Raw genomic sequence first — 18,279 nt, 5'->3', positions numbered from 1 at the left:
ACTATGTAGATGGGTTTGTTTGTTCATAGGAATAGATTTGGAGAAATTTTGCATTACCTCACTTGCTCACCAGTGGATCCTCTGCAGTGAATGGGTGCCATCAGAGTGAGAGTCCAAACAGTTCATAAAAACATCACAATAACCCGCAAGTAATCAACATGACTCTAGTCCATCAATTAATGTCTTGTAAAGTGAAAAGCTGCATCTTGGTAATAAATTCAAAGACATTTTTAACTTCAACCCTCTATCTATAATATTGCAAAGAAAATGTTGTCTTGTCTGAATCAGGAGAGAAATATGCAGTCAGTGCATATCAAGCATCATTTACAAGCAAAAACACTCCAAACAATTCTAAACAAATGTCGGTGGATATTGATGTGAGAGGACAACAGAGGATGGACCTTTTCACTGGAGGAAGCATTTTAATTAATTATCGATTGGTATTTTGGACATAAGTGGCCAGAAGATAAAATAACTTAACTTTCACTTTTTTACTTTTTGAAACCATGTGAACTTTTTACTTTTTCACTTCACCTGATGGTGAGTACATTTTCAGCAGACTTTAATTTTGGGGTAAACTATTCCTTTAGGATAACTACAAGTACACTGTAAGAGAAAACACATAGAAAATTGGAAAAAATACTGATACATTTCTGCCTTTATGTTTTCAGTTACATGACATTTCCTTTAAGCCTAATACAAAATACAGGTAAAACACCTGTGTAAGTGATTTGTAGAGTCATTGTTTGAAGATCCAAACAATGACCCTGTCCAGCCTGACACAGCAACATTTAGCTGGATGTCATGTTTCCACTGTGCAGTGCAGTTTTTGTAGGCGATGAGATACTCCCACATAAGTTGACTCATGCTACAAGTCGAGGCCCTGCCTTTCTTCTTAATGCCTCAGAAGACACTGAAAATTTACACAAGACCTGTCATGCCACTCAGCTGTTATACCCATCTAGTGTAGGAGATGGTGGGAGAGCGCGATTCTTGTTTTTAAATATGAATGTTAAGTGCTGGGTAGTATGACAGATGTCTTGGCTTTGGTTTATGTGCGAGGTCGACTTCCCTGGTAGATACGGACCACACACTTGGACCTCCTAGCATCCTGTTACTGTCATCGAATCAAGGAAATATGTTGTCATTTCTGAAATGCAGAGGAAAAACCGAGATGGATGCAGCTTAACAGACATGGGAGGATGTCATAGAATTATTATGTATTGTCTTTTTAGATAATGTCCAAGAAGATATATTTTTCTGTTTATTTATTACTGCAGGTTTACAAACTTATTGTAGGTAGTTTAGCAGGGGTTCTGTAAACTACAGTGTAAGGAAGTGGAAGGATGGTTTTTCCTGTCTCCTGATACTTCCTTTTTTACTAGAATTCTTGGGATCTTTCTGATATTGTTCAATTGTTTGTAGAGCTTTACCAGGTGATATTCCTGCCTATTCTTGCTGTTGGAATTTTGCTTCTGGGTTGTGTCCTCGCATACGGAAAAAACACAACTCCATTCAGGTGTGCTAACATCCAGAGATGAACTTAGAGAGCACTTCAGAGTTTCTAGAAATAAAGGCCAGCTTAGTCATAATCACACTGATTTATTAATGGTTTGTGTTAAGGTTTTCAAAACCCCTGACCCTAAGCAGTGGCTCCAGACTAAAAATGATTAATGTAATAAACATTGGCTTTTAAACAAATTGCTTTAATTTAGCAAATGGCTTCTTTGGTTAAACAATACAGAATTGGCAAACAATTGTGTTTTTTTTTTGTACAATATAATTTATTACCAAAAAAACTTCTGGTTCAGTTCGGGAGGGAGTCCATTTCAAGTAATGCCTCTGATTCGCATAAAATTGATTTAAGGCTGAGTGAGTTTGATTCAAACTGATAATGAAGTCTGAATATTTTGGGGATCTGTTTAAACAATTCATTTAAAAATATAATCATTTGTTCTTAAACCAAACATCATAACTCTTGTGTTCATTGTTGCATGCAGCGAACACCAGCACACACACGAAAGATGTAATTAAAGAACACCACCTCATGAGATGATATTTAACAAAACCACATACCTTTATAGAACATTTTTTCTATATCACTGTACAAAAATACTGTCAAATGAATGGATTTCACAAGTACAAATTATAACCATTATAACCATATAATTATAACCATATAATAAAGAGCGTAAAACACTAAAAGGACATTCCCTGTGTGGCAGAAGTCCTTGCGTGATGTGATTACGATTTAAATAAATAATTTGATTTATTTTTATTTTTGTTGCATATTAGTGAGGGTTACTTATTATAAAGGTATTTTGTGTTGCATGATATTTATGTTATTTAGTTAATGTTTATTGCATTTTAATGTCATATGTGGTGAGCACCCTATTTTTTCCCTATACATTTTAAATGAATATTTTTTTGCAGTGTTGGAATTTAATTTATTGTTGGAAATCTTAAGTTTTCGGTCACATTTTTAGTATTTCAGTTAAGTTGCTAAGTCTGTCTTACATGGTTGTAAGTCTCATTTAGCTTATTGATGTGAGGTGCACTGTTTTCTAAGACAAATGCCATAGACCTTTATTGAAGGACTTGAGTCATATCTAAAGATACCATCACAGAACACCTTAGCAACCCCATAGCAACATCCTGGCAACCACCCAAATCACACTAGTATCATAGTGCTGCGTTTTGCATGTAAAAATCTAGTTGAACTCGTTTGTGTTATAGCTCTCTTGCTGTTTAAGATTGACAGCGCTGATGTTGATCCTCTTTAGGGAACGCCAAGTGACTCACGCCTACAAAATCAGCAAGTCAAGACCAAAGATTGAAACTTTTAACAGGCAACACCCATAGATCTGAAGAATTCCCTCAGGCTTCGGAGACTGTTTGTCGACCTGCGACGCTCTTACAAAGACAAAGACAGAGCTAGACGAAGGGGGGAGTTTTATTGAGTGAGACTGCTTCTGCTGCCCTCTGTCTCTCATTCTCTCTCTCTCTCTCTCTCTCCCCCCACATAAACATCTGTGGCTGATTAATGTTAGCCCCGGAGCTAAGTGCAGAGAAAGGGGGTCTGGTTCTCACAGCAGCGATAGCAGTGGTAAAAGGGCAGGGAGGTGTGGTGGCGAACAGGCAACTGCTGCATAAACGCTCCTGGGCCGACTGCCCGACACCAATCAGAGAGTGAGGGCAGGAGAAAGCGCAGTTAGGGAGGGTGAAACTGATAAGAGAAGTTAACAGGGGAGCATCTTGGGACCTGCAAGTGATTTATAGCAGAGCCAGGAATCCTAAAAGCCGAAAGTGACCTGGTTTGCCTCATGTGTTTTCTCAGCGATTGGTAGTAGAAAATAGCACGGCTTAGCCATGGACTTTGGTCGGAGCGGCAGGGACTGATTTGGTACTGTTCTCTTTTATTGTTTGTTTGGTTTCAGGGCCTTTGTTGTGTGTTTTTGGCAGGCCATGCTGATCTGATAAAGAGTGTTAATCAGGAGGTTATTGACCCACAGGAAACCTCAGGTGTATTCAACAAGGATCAACAAACAAAAGGATATAGAAAAGAAAGAACCAGTTCTTTGCCTCAAGCCCTATAGACAATAAATTAAATGGTGAAGACTAAGAAAACCTTGTATGATCCTATCTGCAAAGGGTTTCCTGGAGACAGTATCACTCTTCCTCTAGAATTTGACAAAGAGCTGTCAAGACTTTCATTGCACAACAGTGAAGGATTTGTTAAAACCATTGCAGGTGTTTAACATAAGAAGACTAATAAATCACACATGGATGAAAAATAAACCAGTGCATGAAAAAGTAAAGTGCAAACAAAAGAAACTCCGCAAACAGACCTAGATTACATTTCTGAGAAATTTCATGTATCCACAGAGGAACTGCTTAACAGAGGTTGTGTAGCGGCTAAGGTCAGAGATCACCTTTTGGTTCAGCTGTTTTCTGACAGTTTTTTTTTTCCTGGAATTTCTGTTAGACATTCAACAAAACAATTGCAAAAGTGACTGTTGCAAAACTTATCTTTTAATACCGATCTCTGCAAATACAGCCAAGGATTTTCTTGTTTACTGGGATAATAATAGACTTTGGATGGTTATAGTATTTGTTGTTTGAAGTTTTGCTATTAAACTATTTTGAGACTCAACAAATTTCACACAACAAATATGAATCCAAATCTGTAGATCTTTTTTATTGCAGCTTGGTAATGCAACATTGTTTAACTTGCTAACAGGGTGGTTGTTAAATGTACAAAAGCTTAGAGTGGCTTAGGCCTGACTCTTCCATCCAATCAAACAGGCATCTTTCAATTTCCTTTTTAAAGGGGTTGTTAAAACTTACTTGTTTTAACTGTATTTCATTGCTCATGCAACAAAAGCCAGGAGGTCCAAAGCAACACCAGTCCCCAGATATTTACTGTAGGTACAATAAATACATTTTGTGCTCTGTAGAAAGAAGAAATGCATACAAGTTGGCACAACAAAATAATTTTTTTTTTAACACCAATTGCACTAATCTTTTATGAACCATCCCTCGTCAGCTGAATTAACTCATGTTAACTCCACATTTAAAGACAGACACCATATTAGACACCAAATCCAGTTTACTGCTTCTCCCTGTCCCATAGTCACACAGGGTCTGGAAAAGCCGAGCGAACATGCCTCTCTAACACTGGGAACATTCCTACAGTCTTCTGTAATGGCATATTTCAGATTTCGAAAAGAAAGTGGAGAAAACAGAACAGCATGCGATAACGTGGTGCTTCCAGAGCCAGCATACAAAGACACATCATAGGATCATCGAAGCCGAGCTCCTTTTTACTGCCTGATTGACAGTTCCCGTGCATCCCCTCCAATGCTTTCCCACGCCACGGTAATTGTGGAAGGCAGTCAGCCGAAACCACTGGTCAGTTACAGAATGGCCACAGCACAAAGATGTGTAGAGAAAGCCGCCCAATGTTTTCTAAAGGATCTGCTGTCCTCCACATACACACATGCATAAGGATGCCTCTGTTTCTTCTTTTAGCTCGTCTCCACTTGCCCGCAAAGGATTAACTCTTTCTCGGCTTCAAGCGCCTCATCGGATGAGATTTATCATAGATGATGGAATGAATGTATCTGTAATGAATGATCTCAATGAAATGAAAACGACCTTGACACAGATCCTAACAGAGCTGTCTCATGTGTCACCACCTATATATAGCCACTTATCCTTAAAAAAAAAGACTTCCATAGTCTAACACAAGGGGGCAGCCTGTCCCTCAAGTTTAGCAGGGCCGCCACCAAGCTAACCCTCATGTACACAAAGCAGCAATTAGAGGAAAATATGCTTTCATGTCAAAAACAAAGCTATTTGGCAGCACGATTTGGCCTGTCTGTGCGCTAATAACGTGCCGTAATCCTGCTTGACTGGAGATGAATTCAGAGGTTAGAAGCCAAACGAGAATGCTGGAGACGTTTTATTTACTCAGTCGCTGTAGATTCCTCCGGTATGGGGAGGCATAAATCATTGCTTATGGGACGGGCGAGAAAGAGACAGAGGAGATGTAAAGAGGGAGAAAATGAGTGTAGCCAGAGAGCGGTGCTGAACAATGGGCTTTACCCAACACACCCTTCTAATTTACTCTCACATCATCCCCTCCCAGCTGGCCTCAGAGAACCCAGAACATTACTGCCTGGCCCAGGCCACTTTAGGACTTCTCCACTAAAACGCACACTCACTCGCTTGTGTTCTATCGGGGTTTTATCAGGCACTCTGGAAGTGCTCTAGAATGTGTTCTGGACTGTGTCTTGAAAAGGGGAATTTCTGCTGGTCTGCTCACCTCTGACATATTCAGCTCGTTCCTCCTAGCGTCAATCAAGTTTGCGTCCACATTTGCTTTGAGCTCAGGTGTTGACACTCTTCCTCTCTGGCCTCTTGCGGGTGGTCCTGGAAAGGCCTGTGTGAGTGGACCGAAGCACAGTGACAGGCTTGGTCTTGCGCTCATGTGTAAAACATAATCATGCCGGTGTGGAGCGGAGATGTAACGATTGCCTAAATGGCCGCGACGGCTCTGGCTCTCTTACTCCGCTGTGACTTATTGTCCCTGACGTGCTGACGCAGCGCTCCAAGAATCCCACTCTTCACATGAAGTTCTGCAGCCTCCCCGAATCTGGCCCTCTTCTCGTCCCATTTCCATAAACGAATAGGTTAGCGAAGGCATCCTTTGGTAAGGCATTTCCTCAAGCTGCAAATCCTTTGCTGTGTCAGTCCACCGCACGGCTTTGGTTTTAACACCACCGTCTTTGAGATCAAGTGTATCTGGTTACTGACATAATGCTAATGAGGTGCATTTACAAAGCTTGTAAAACTGGTGTGCAGAGAGGGGGAAACAGATGCACAAAGACAAGAGGATGGGGATGGAGTGACTTGCCTTTAGCTATGGATTTGAAGGGGTCATTCAATCAGCTCAGTGATGACTTCTTTTTGTTGTGTTTAAGCCCCCCATCTCTCTTTCTTTCTCTCTCAAAGTGTGGGAATTTTGCCGTGCTGGTGGATCTTCACATACTGCCCTTAGGCGGCCAAGACAATGCCAGCTGGTTCTCTCCAGAGCACAGGAAGGTACGGGAATGAGGGTGTGTTTCTGTTTGTTTGTGTGTCCTCCTACGCTTCAATAGACTGATACTCCAGGAATCTGGAATTTGGATCTACTCTTGGGGATCCCCCCATCCTCCTTCTGCTTTTATAAGATATGTTTTCATTGGCCCACACAGCCGAAAGGCTTTGAATGATTTTCCCTCCCAGGTTTAACTCTACATGCAGAACGTCTAGTTAAATTTGAGCTCCATATAAAAAGTTCAGGACTAATGTCACCTTGGGAGGTTTGTCTTTGTTTTCAAGATTGCAAATACATGTGCAAACTCTTGTGTGTTTGTATGCACAGGAAGTCGGCTCTCTGCTTAGAGATGCATTGGAGCTGAGGGTGAGGCAGTTTCAAGTGGCCAGATACCAGAAGATCCAGCCCAAACCGAGGAAGGATCTCACCCTGACCGCCCCACTCTGTCTTGAAGGTATAGCACACATGGGATCTGCATACTGTTTAGTAGTACGAACATGGATTTGAAATTTACTTCGAGACTGTTAAAAAAAAGCGTCTTCTGTATAGTATGAATATGGGTAGTATGAATGAAATTCTGACATACTGCATCCACCATATTGTCACTTCATTGACAACTTCTCTCCCAAAGCCTCATGGGGAATTTTAGAGCGCTAATCAGATGCACACTTTAGAATCTAGCCAGAAGTAATAGGTCACCTGGGTACTCTTCACCTACTGTTTTATGAATACTATGAATTCGGACACTACTACTCATCTCCCATACTATTTCTCATATACTATAAGGTTAGTAACCTCATACATGGGCAGCATTTCATAGCATTTCCTTTCTAGAGTTGTTGCTGTTTATTTGCCAATGTTAGATATCTAACTGCATCATTTGTTTATGCCATTGGGATGTGTTCAGAAGATGATGACGTTCATACCCATCCCTTAGGTTCATTAATGTCTACTAATGTTTAACTTTACTGATTTATGTTGTACCCATTTGAACCACAAATTCCACTGCACACTTTCAATACAATACCAAATGTACGTGTCAAGATGAAAATATCTGTTACAACTGCATATTTGACAATTTGCTATAGGCTATTGAAATATATAATTACCCATGATCAAGCTGCAAGTGAAGACCTGCGTCTTTCCCTCACGCTTACTTTAGAAACCATCTCTCCTTTATAAACATGAGACATGTCACACTGCTTCACACACAGCTCGAGCACTCTGTACATGGTTGTCCCACAGCAGGAAGGGAAAGATTTCAAAACAGCGTGGAGAAATTGAGGCTATACCTGCATTCCAGCATGAATCAAAACTAGTTGAGACTAGGTAGCACTCCCCAGGAGTGTCTCCACCGCCCCACTGAGATGTTGTGAATATGTTTGACTTGGCTTTTCTTCAGCATATATGCAAGCCACCTTTTTTGTCCTTCATATTCTCTTATTGTGTTTTACCTATAATGTTTTTAACTGTATGTTGACCAAGAATGTTGAAACTACCATATATATATATATATATATATATATATATATATATATTTTTTTTTTTTTTTTTTTTTTATTAATTACGAACTTTTGAACATCTCTAACATTAATTCTTAAAATCCTTATGTCAAACTTTTACTTTTTAGATTTGTAAAAAAATAAGTATTTGTGCAGCAATTCCCAGATTTTTGTTTTGTTTTGTGTGAACTTTTCGTTTTGTGCTCAATTTTCTTGATATTTTCGTAATTAGAATTTCCCATATTTAATATTTCCTACAATGTTTTTATATTCTTGGACAAATAACTGTTATAAACCAGTTCTTTCTAGTGAATCCAACAAAAAACAACAACAAACAAACAAAAAAAATGCTACAGCGTGACTGGTGTAACCTGATTCCTAAAATGAATAATTCTTACTTTTTAGTGAATTGAATACCTTGTTAGTGAATTAAACATGCAAAGTGACCAGTGCAGGACAGGTTGTTTAATGAAGAAATTGAATTCAATTCAATTATCAGTTTTAATTCGATTTTGTTTCACAAGCTCCTGATTCGATGTTATTCTTATATGGATTTGGCGAGTTTTTGAGTCTTTTTTGCACCGTGCAAACCAGATGCGGTGCAAACCACATTGCAAATCCATTTGTCTTTCATGTGAGAAGTAGCACAGACACTTGGGATACTAAAACAAGGCATCAGTTTGCTGTTGGGGATTTGTCGTGTCCCATCGTGTCATGCCAGAAAGCATCCAGTGTAGACTGGGTCTCTGATTAAAATGTGTTAGTGTCTTTATTCGCATCGTAGTGCTCGCATCCTGTGAAGACATGGTGTTAATGTTACAGTGGAAAACAAATACAGCACGACCAGTGTAACCTGATTCCCAAAGCAAATTATTCTTATGAGCTGGCCAGATTTAGTTTGAAATGATATCATGCCCGTCATACTTCGATTTCGCTTGAGCTGTACTGGGGCCTTAAAGGAGGTGTTTTTTTTGCACAGGTAGCACTTAAAGCCTGTAAAAGGCTGACTCACTGCATGAGCCAGGTCCCGCTGAGAGAGGTAGATTACAGGGCAGTTAAGCTCATAAAAAGAAATTTCTCCTCTTTAGATGTTGCTGCCCCTCTCACGGCACGTCAAGGCACGGCTGCAGCGCTGTAGAGGTGCTCATCTCTGTCTGTTCTTATTGTTCACTGGTAATATTACATGCAGTTTTGCTTGTTTTACTCCTGTCCTTTCGCTGCTGGGATAAAAGTCAAAAATAAGATAAAAAAAAGCAATTAGTTGGATTGTTTATAGTCTGGCGCTGGATATTGTTTTTTTTTTTGGATCTGTCAGTAGCTGGTTTCCCAGATAAAGATTGACTTAGCTCAACTTTCACCTATGATACGGTGTATGTGTCCAGCACCTCTCATTTGAGATCGATTTCAGATATGTCATTAGTTAATCTGACGAGCACATCATGAATCACTTCTCACTGTGTATATAATGGCTGTGGGAAATGCGATGTCTGGCCCTTGGGCCAGGTGACAACAGGGTTATTGTCTAATATATCAGAAAGACTGACTCATTATCAGACAGATATGCATAACAAATGATGAAACACACTTACTGGGTGTGTGCATGGACAGTCTGTCTCCTTCACTTGTATCCATAAACATAGAAGTTTAAAGTAATTTTAGGCCTCCGGCAGGAAATGGAGCTGGACTGTGACTGGGAAATACATGCAAAGGTCACATGCTCAGTGTAGAGGTCAAACACTAACCGGCTGATATACACATGTAAGAGTGATCACCCAGCAGATATGCAGTATCTCCCATTTTTTTCTATATATGACATTAAAGACTGGAGTAATGGCTGAGGAATTCAGCTTTGCCATCACAGGAATAAATTACATTTTAAAATATATAAAAATAGTAATTGTAATAATAAAAACATAAACATCTTTTTTTCAAAACTTTTGACTGGTAGAGTATATAACTAAAATATACATACTATAAATAAATTCTAAAAAAAAAATATTTAGAAAAACATCTTTATTAATAAAAAAGTATATATTTGATTTATATAATGTGTACTCTCTGTATGTATGTATCTGTGTATATGTGTATGTAAATACAGTGGTGGCCAAAATTATTAGAATAGTAGTATTTTCACCTGCTAAAATTGGTTAAAGTTTTAATTCAGTTTTCTATCTTTTGCTGTAGTGTGTCAATAGGAAATATCAGTTAACATTTCCAAACATTCATTTTGCCATTAATTGTAATAATCCAGTGAGATTTTTGTTTTGCACAGGGAGTCTGACAACAGCCAGTGCTCCACACAGAGATCTGATCTCATCTTCATCCAGTCTGTCTGGAATGATATGAAGAAACAGAACAAACTGAGACAGATAAATCCAGAAGAACCGTGGCAACGTCTCCAAGACTGCTTCAAGAAACCTACCTGCAAAGCTACAGTACTGTTAAAAGTTTTATAGGCACTTGTGTAAAATAAGGATACTGTCAAAAATAATGCCATAAAAATATTTTCTTTGTCAATTCACTTATTTAAATTAAATCAGCATTTGGTGTGACCTTTGCATTTAAAGTAGCTTTTGCCCTAGGTGCAATTGTGCATAGTTTTCAGGTAGCTTTGCAGGTAGGCCTCTTGAAGCATCTTACTTACTTATTTTACTTTTGTCATTTAGCAGACGCTTTTGTCCAAAGCGACTTACAAATAAGAAAAAGTAACTAAAACTAAAAGTTACAACTCTATAAATACTATATACCCACATATTTAAGAAAATAAAGAAATTAAATAAAATTGACACATGCATGTAACAACATTTCAATAATAAATATATAAATGAATAAACTAAAATAAAAAGCGATACTTCTATCCCTTGCCAGTGTCCCTGCCCGGTGGAGTCACACGGTAGAGTTGATGGTCTTTACACTCTTCGGTCTTCACACTAGGAGGGCTTCACACGACGACTGCTATATAATATAATAACCTTTTTTATACCAATCCAACAAATCACCATTTCAATTCCGCTGAACCCACTTTCCTGTTTATCAACTAAAAATGGCCAAGCAAGTGCACACACTGACAAGATAATGCGATACGGTATGAGACCAAACGCAATTTCAGCACCTCTCAACACAGTAAAAAAAATTTATCTTGTTATATTAAATATATACTTTGTCATAATCAACCCCTGAATTTGAAGAAAAATATTTGTGACATTTGATATAATAGTATATATGATTTGCTTAATTTTCTCAGTCGGACTTAGCATATATACTCCATGCGATTTTGTTATTCCAATTAAATTGACTGAATACCTTGTAAAGTCCACTTTGCAGCACACTTTAAGCCGATTGGAACGTACCCAAAGAGTTCTGCGATTTCCCAGTCACAGAACACGTGACCACTCCAGCTGTCGGTTATCAACAGCTATTAACTCTCCCCAGATCCTTTTGTGTGAACTCACTCATACACCAGAGACTTTGTTTCCCTCTCTTGTATGTGTCGGCCTTCTTAAATCTACTTGGTTTCATCATGCATGCATCAAGCATGCTTTGTGTTCATTCCCAACATAGATGTGTCTATTGTCAACCTGTGTGTGGCGGTTTATGCATGCATGTCACATTTATCACATTCAGCGAGCGTGTCACATGCCGATACATTTCCTGAGCAGTCTGCTCTGCTCTCAGCTGCAAAGGCCATTTTCCAAATGTCAGCCCTCGTAGCTTCTCCCTGACTGGCTACCTCATGCTTCCCCATTAGCTCATAGTGAGTTGATTTATTTATGCTTTAGAGAGGGCGGGAAAGGGGGAACTTTTCCCACCAAATGTCTTGGCTTGGTGCAAGCACGAGCCGGACTCTTGGCACACTAACCAAGGAAATGTTTTCTGCTGGAAGACAGCGAATTGCATTGTTTTATGTAGACGTGTAGAAGCATATCTACCCTGAAAAGGGCAAAAATAAGGTTTCTCACTGACTTTTCCTCCTTTTTGAGAAATAATGATATTTGGAGTGAGATGAACGGTATACTGTTAGCACTCCTTCCTGATTACTCCCTTTTTAAGTAAAGAATTCCCTGCAGCCCCTTTATGACCCTGTCTGACACCTAAAGAGTCTGTTTGTTGCTACATTACAAGTGCATTACTCTGATGCTGCAATTTTTAAATAGAGTTATTAGGTTTAAACGAAGAACATGAGCTAATTAGATTGTTGCTCAAAGTTTCTGCCAAATAATTTTTTTAAGATGAAGCTAAATCAACTCTGTCTTTCACTGAAAGAGTTACAGTATGATAAGAGAAGCTTGTTTTCTTTTCTTAACTTACTATCACCTAATTTTTCCAGGAAAACCCATGAATTAAAAGATCAATCTGGCAATAGAGTTCATGAAAGCGACCCAGCTTCAAGTGAACATACACACATTTGAAAACATAATGAATGATTCACTTTGCATTCTTTCAGTTTGGAATGCAAGTAATTTGTGTGAAATCGATTGTGCGTGAATCGGTGTATCAAATTTGGGCACTAGCAATGATTTTGATAGAATAAACATTGAGACACTGAGGATTCATTTATAATTTACAATACCACTCTGTGGTTACACATTAAAGCCACACAGGCATTTATCAACAACATTGCAATGTAACATACCATGACCCTAGTACAAATCCAGAGGCCTGTTTCATAAAACAAGTTTACCAAACAAGCCAGGTTTATTTCAGTTAGTCTGACTTATTGTCAGTTGAATTGGTTCAAACTAAGTCAGAATAACTGAAATAAGCCTGGCTTGTTTGGTAAGCTTATTTTATGAAACAGCCCCCTGGTACTATTGTTTGCTTTGTTTACAGTACATCTTCAATAACTGTTAAAACTACTGTAATCATGCAATATGCACTCTTCCTCTTTTTATATCAGCTAGAGAAACTGGCAAAAACATGTCATTTTCACTAAGTAAACCTAGAACTAATTTTCAACACTGATAATAATAAGAAATGTTTGAGCATGAAATCTATACAATGCATTGCATTTTTAATATTAAAGTACAAAATAGTTATTTTGAATTGTAATAATATTTCACAAAAAAGTTTTACTATATTTTTGATCAAATAAATGCAGCTTTGGACATATCCAATAAGATGCAAGATAGATTTAAAGCATTTTTAAATATCGTATATATTGTATTTGTATTAAAAATTCTGAATGCGTTGTAATTAATTCAGTTATATTGTAGTGGACATGAAACTACAGTAACTAGTGAGGGTGAAGGTTGTTTCTCATTAGTTCTTTGTTTTATTCAGGTCATTTGTTTTACAGGGTTGCAATATTGTAGTAGCCTAATGTTCTTTTATTGTAGTGTCACACATACTAAATCCTGTACTGTAAACCAAGAAGCTCTCCATCAACAGCCACACTGAGGCAATTACAATTACGGTGCACCATGAACAGCTGTTTGAGCTTTTACTCGTTTTTATGTAACTTAGACATTTACTACCTATATGCATGTTTCCCCACATCAGTGTGTTTGATCTGATGTGTCTTAATGTATAAGTGGGAGGAAAAATGAGGAGGGCAGTTTCTTCATACACCTCCTCCTTGCCGAGCCCCTTCCTCTTTCCCACAGGTGCCAGGGCTTACAGTGCTGGTGTGGCAGAGGGGGAGGGAACACCTGGCAGGCTGTTCCCCCTGATGGTCTGCCGGGTTCAGAGGCATTTTCCCAGGCTCCCCAGATGAATGGTCACTAATAGCCGTGGGAGAGGGCTTTGCGAGCGCTGCACAGTGTACCAGGCTGACTCCTCTTGGCAGGCCCTGTGAGGAGGGCTTAAAGCAGTGCTGGCTGCCTGTGACCCAGCCCCAAAGCCAGCACAAGTGCACTGCAGCAGATAGCCTTACCGCTGGAGAATGTGTTTACAAGGGCACAGTGGGAGTGAGATCTCACTCAGTGAGTGGAGGGATGTGGGACTGGCTGCGGCACTCCATCCACTTCTGCATTCACACAGCTGCTGTTATAGAGTGATAAATACAGTTATGTTCATTTGCACTTTTGAAATTAATTTGATGGTGCTGTCAACTAATTTAAGGTTTGACAAATTGACCTGCGTTTTGATTTGACTTTTTTGTTAAATAATATCTAATGATTTATATCATATTGTTATCAGCCAATGTTAAAGATTTTTTAATTAATCTAAATCAGTAGATATTGAATATACACAACTGTTCAAATGTTTGTGGTCATTTTTTTAATTTCTGAATTAAAATAATTATTTTATGTGTACTGTAGAATCGATCAAATATGACCGTAAGGATATTTACATATTTACAAAAAATTCAGTTTCAAACTAATTTTATTATTTTGAGCTTTTATATTTCCTAAAAAAATATCCTTAAAAAAAAAAAAAAATTCAAGCAGAACTGTTTTCAGTATTGATGCTAATAAGAAATGTTTCTTGAGCACCAAATCAGTACATTAAAATGATTTCTGAAGCATTGTGTGAAATTGAAGACTGGACTAATGATGCTGAAAATTCAGCTTTGCCGTCACAGGAATAAATTACGTTTTTAAAATATATTAAAATATACCAAAAAAAAGTTTTAATCACTGATATAATTTCACAATATTACTGTTTTAATGGATTTTTGATCAAATAATGCAGCCTTTGGTAAGCATAAACAAAGTTAAATGTAGATTTTTCTAGATAAAAATTATAACACTGTTAATTGTAATCTTTAGCAAATCTTCGAATTAATAGGCAGCGACACTAAGTGCAAATAGTAATAGATGCTATTTACACCAAGTGAAAATAGCAGTATTTTTTAACAATATGCTATTTACACTAAGTCCAAATAGCTATAGATTCTATTTACACTATGTTAAAATAGCAAGAGTTTCTGCTATTTATACTTATTGCAAATAGTGGCAATTATCTGCACCTCAGTATTGTAGTACATTATAAAACAGTACGCAATAATAACATATTGAGTGTAAATTATAGTTTTAATTCAAATTATTAAATGGATGCCACCTTATTATGACAAAGCCTTCCCTACACCTACCCTAACCCTATCCAATACTTTTTCAACTTTTTGATTTTTATTCTATTGATTTTTTTTTCATTTTTATTGAAAATTAATGCCTTTCCGATGCAATATGAGATTTGAAAAGGACGAAAAAAGTAACTGATGTAAAAAGAGTATCTTTTTTCAGTCTTGACTATCCCAATCACACGTTGGTGGGCGGAGTTAATGTAAATAGCCTTTGCCAACAAGGCGGGCTATTTGCACTTAGTGTAAATAGACCCTCCGAAATTAATATCCATTGTTCATACTATATATATATATATATATATATATATATATATATATATGACCCTGGACCACAAAACCAGTCTTAAGTCGCTGGGGTATATTTGCAGCAATAGCCAAAAATACATTGTATGGGTCAGAATTATTGATTTTTCTTTTATACCAAAAATCATTAGGATATTAAGTAAAGACAATGTTCCATGAAGATATTTTGTACATTTCCTACTGTAAATATATCAAATCTTAATTTTTGATTAGTAATATGCATTGCTAAGAACTTTATTTGGACAATTTTAAATGCAGTTTTCTCAATATTTAAGTTTTTTTGCATCCTCAGAATAAATTTCAATTTTGGAAAATTGACCCTTATGACTGGTTTTGTGGTCCAGGGTCACATATTATGATATTGTGAGGCCTAAATTCACTTGTAGCATTTAAAACTGATCATTTTGGTTCTAGTGTTTTTATTTGTTTGTTTGTTTTTTACTTTTTTATTTATTTATTTTTGTCTTTTTTATAGTGTTGTCTGTCCCTCCTCTCCAACAGTTTGCAATAGGAGTGTTCTGTTTCTGCCCCTCATGCCCCGTAGCCTTTAAATATAAAGCATGTGGCGGCATTAGCAGCAGTTACCTGCCCTGCAACATGTGAGAGGGACTAGGCAGGATTACCAGCATGGGAAATGGAGACCTGGGAGCAGGAGCTGTTGAATTCCTTGGGCTCTTTTGACTGCCTGTCTGTCTGTCAGTCTGTCTGTCTCCTTGATCTAGAATTAGCCCTTGATGCTTTGTCATGTTGCAGTTGCTGTGCAAATCCACCTCCTAACCCCGCATCTCGCTGTTCAGAAAAGCCCCTGGACAGTCGTACTCTTTCCGCAGACCTTTCTCCCGCGCTTTCACACTCAAACTCTCGAGTACACAAATCTACACAGCTTTAACACACCCGTCATTGGCCCGAGACGGATGTTTATACATTCAGTATGACTCTATTTCTCCACACACACCCCTGTCTTTCGTCCGGGGTCAGCGTTGTTCCTCTGCTGCTGTCCCACCACAGGGCTCTGTATGTAATTAGGGATTGGGGAAGGAGAGCTTGATCAGTATGGGATTCATGGGACTGTTTCTCAACCGCAATCTGGTCAGGCAGACTCACACACACATACAGACACAGCCTCTGTGAACCCAGGCTATACATGCCGCCTGACCAAACTTCACTTCAGGAATTACTAAATCGTTTTAGAGGATCACCCTGCCTTTTCCTCTCAACATTTTCATTTCAAGACCCAAGAGCAGATCAAATGGCAGGACGTGCTCAGGGTTAATGGTGCTTTTCTCCATTGAATCCATCATAATTTTTTTGGCTGCTATTATATTATAATTAAATGCATATTTGCCTGACAGGGGAAGTTTGATTGTTTTTCCACTGTAAATGGCATTTTATATTTCATCATTAAGGCCTTGCAGGCACCAGTGTGCTGTGCAGGTGAGTCAGGTATAATGAACACAAATTCATAATCACACAAGCTGGATGGATTTATTGGGAGAGAGAGATGAGGAGGTCTGGATTCAATGACAGGCCTAGCTCTGGTTCAAAACCTTCAGAGCAGCAGAACAACAGCACATAAGTCTGGTTTTCAGAAGCCTTTTCCACATCGTTAATCTGCTGGAACCAAACAAGAGGAATGTGTTTCCTTGTCCTCATTCACACCACTCTTCCCTGTTGGATCCTGGGGCATCCTTAAGCCTCCCGATTGCTATATTTACTGTACTATCTATACATTTATGGATAGTTTTGTACCGAAACTCTGTAAAATTGTATGTATAAAAATGGTTAGTCAGCTATAATTCAGTCTAATTGCTGTTCTTCTAGTTCGGACAGGACTACTTTTCCCTAAGAAGACCAGGTAATTTTGTCTTTCACAAACTTGCAATACGATTTTAAACGAACATGTTTTTTCTTCCCTGACACAACCCTTTCCTAAATATTGTAGAGCAAATTACTTGTTTTTTCAGTGGTCCTCTGAGAAGTCTAATCTTGTTGTAATCCATACATACTACATTCATCATGTTATTATTGTCATGTGACCTACCAGCGTCCGTTGCATCACTTCATTGCCATTCACAAATCCTCTCCCATGGCCTCATGGGATAGTAAAGTATCCACTGAATGCATTCTTCATAATCTCGCTAGAAATACAAGGTTATCTGGGGACTTTTTGACTACTGTTTTATGAATACTGTGAATTCAGACATACTACCCTGTTCATGTACTGTTTTTCTATATAGTATATAGAAGTATGTGATTTCGGATGCAGCCATTGTAAAGTTTCATTCAAAAATTCTGTGTTGGCGTTAATTCATTAGATGTTCTCACCTGTTTTCATAGCCATGCTGATGTCATATATGTTTATAGTGCAGGTGTAACCAATTAGCTAAGTGTTGCATTTGGAGCTCTAATTAAAGGAGACATCTGTGAGGAAAAGAGGCGGGATCTTCAATTTTAGTGTGACTGATCACAGTCTTGATCCTTTTTGCTGTGTCATGGGATTTTAGTCGATAAATGTCACCGTTTAAGGTTTTGATCTTTTTGTGTTTAGTGAGACTATAAAAGAAGGTTTCTGAAGGCACTTTAGTCCATTTACTTATCTTTACAGTTTTCCTTTTGATCATGTGTTGCATCCTCCTGTTGGGCCACATTGCAGCATTTCATAACCATGCTGAAGGGGTCACCCAAATGTTAAATTGAACACTCATGTGCAAATATTGTTTCAGGTGGACGTTGAACAGAGTGATAAGACACACCGCCCGCTCAGCCCAGGCTACAGTTACGCAGACGGGTGTGATGTGCTTCCAGGAAAACCCCACTCGGCTCTTCCATGTGGCGACCCCCGTGAAACG

At 38.3% G+C, this 18,279-nt stretch overlaps 1 protein-coding gene across 3 annotated transcripts in view; it reads left to right on the top strand.

Moving 5' to 3' along the window:
* The window catches only part of LOC306884544 (protein SLX4IP-like), a 41,982-nt gene that overhangs the window by 2,486 nt on the left and 21,217 nt on the right, over positions 1–18,279 (top strand). For 2 of the 3 annotated variants that reach the window (XM_079440492.1, XM_079440493.1), the window contains exons 3-4: positions 6,517–6,606; positions 6,929–7,055. In XM_079440492.1, coding sequence (XP_079296618.1) covers positions 6,517–6,606; positions 6,929–7,055 — 217 coding nt within the window. The remainder of the gene's footprint in view (positions 1–6,516; positions 6,607–6,928; positions 7,056–18,279) is intronic. The other variant, XM_079440494.1, reaches the window with a different exon arrangement.

Source organism: Barbus barbus (genome assembly GCF_936440315.1).
Source record: "Barbus barbus genome assembly, chromosome: 18".
In the NCBI taxonomy this organism is placed as follows: Eukaryota; Metazoa; Chordata; class Actinopteri; order Cypriniformes; family Cyprinidae; genus Barbus; species Barbus barbus.
This window is presented reverse-complemented; position numbering and strand designations above follow the sequence as displayed.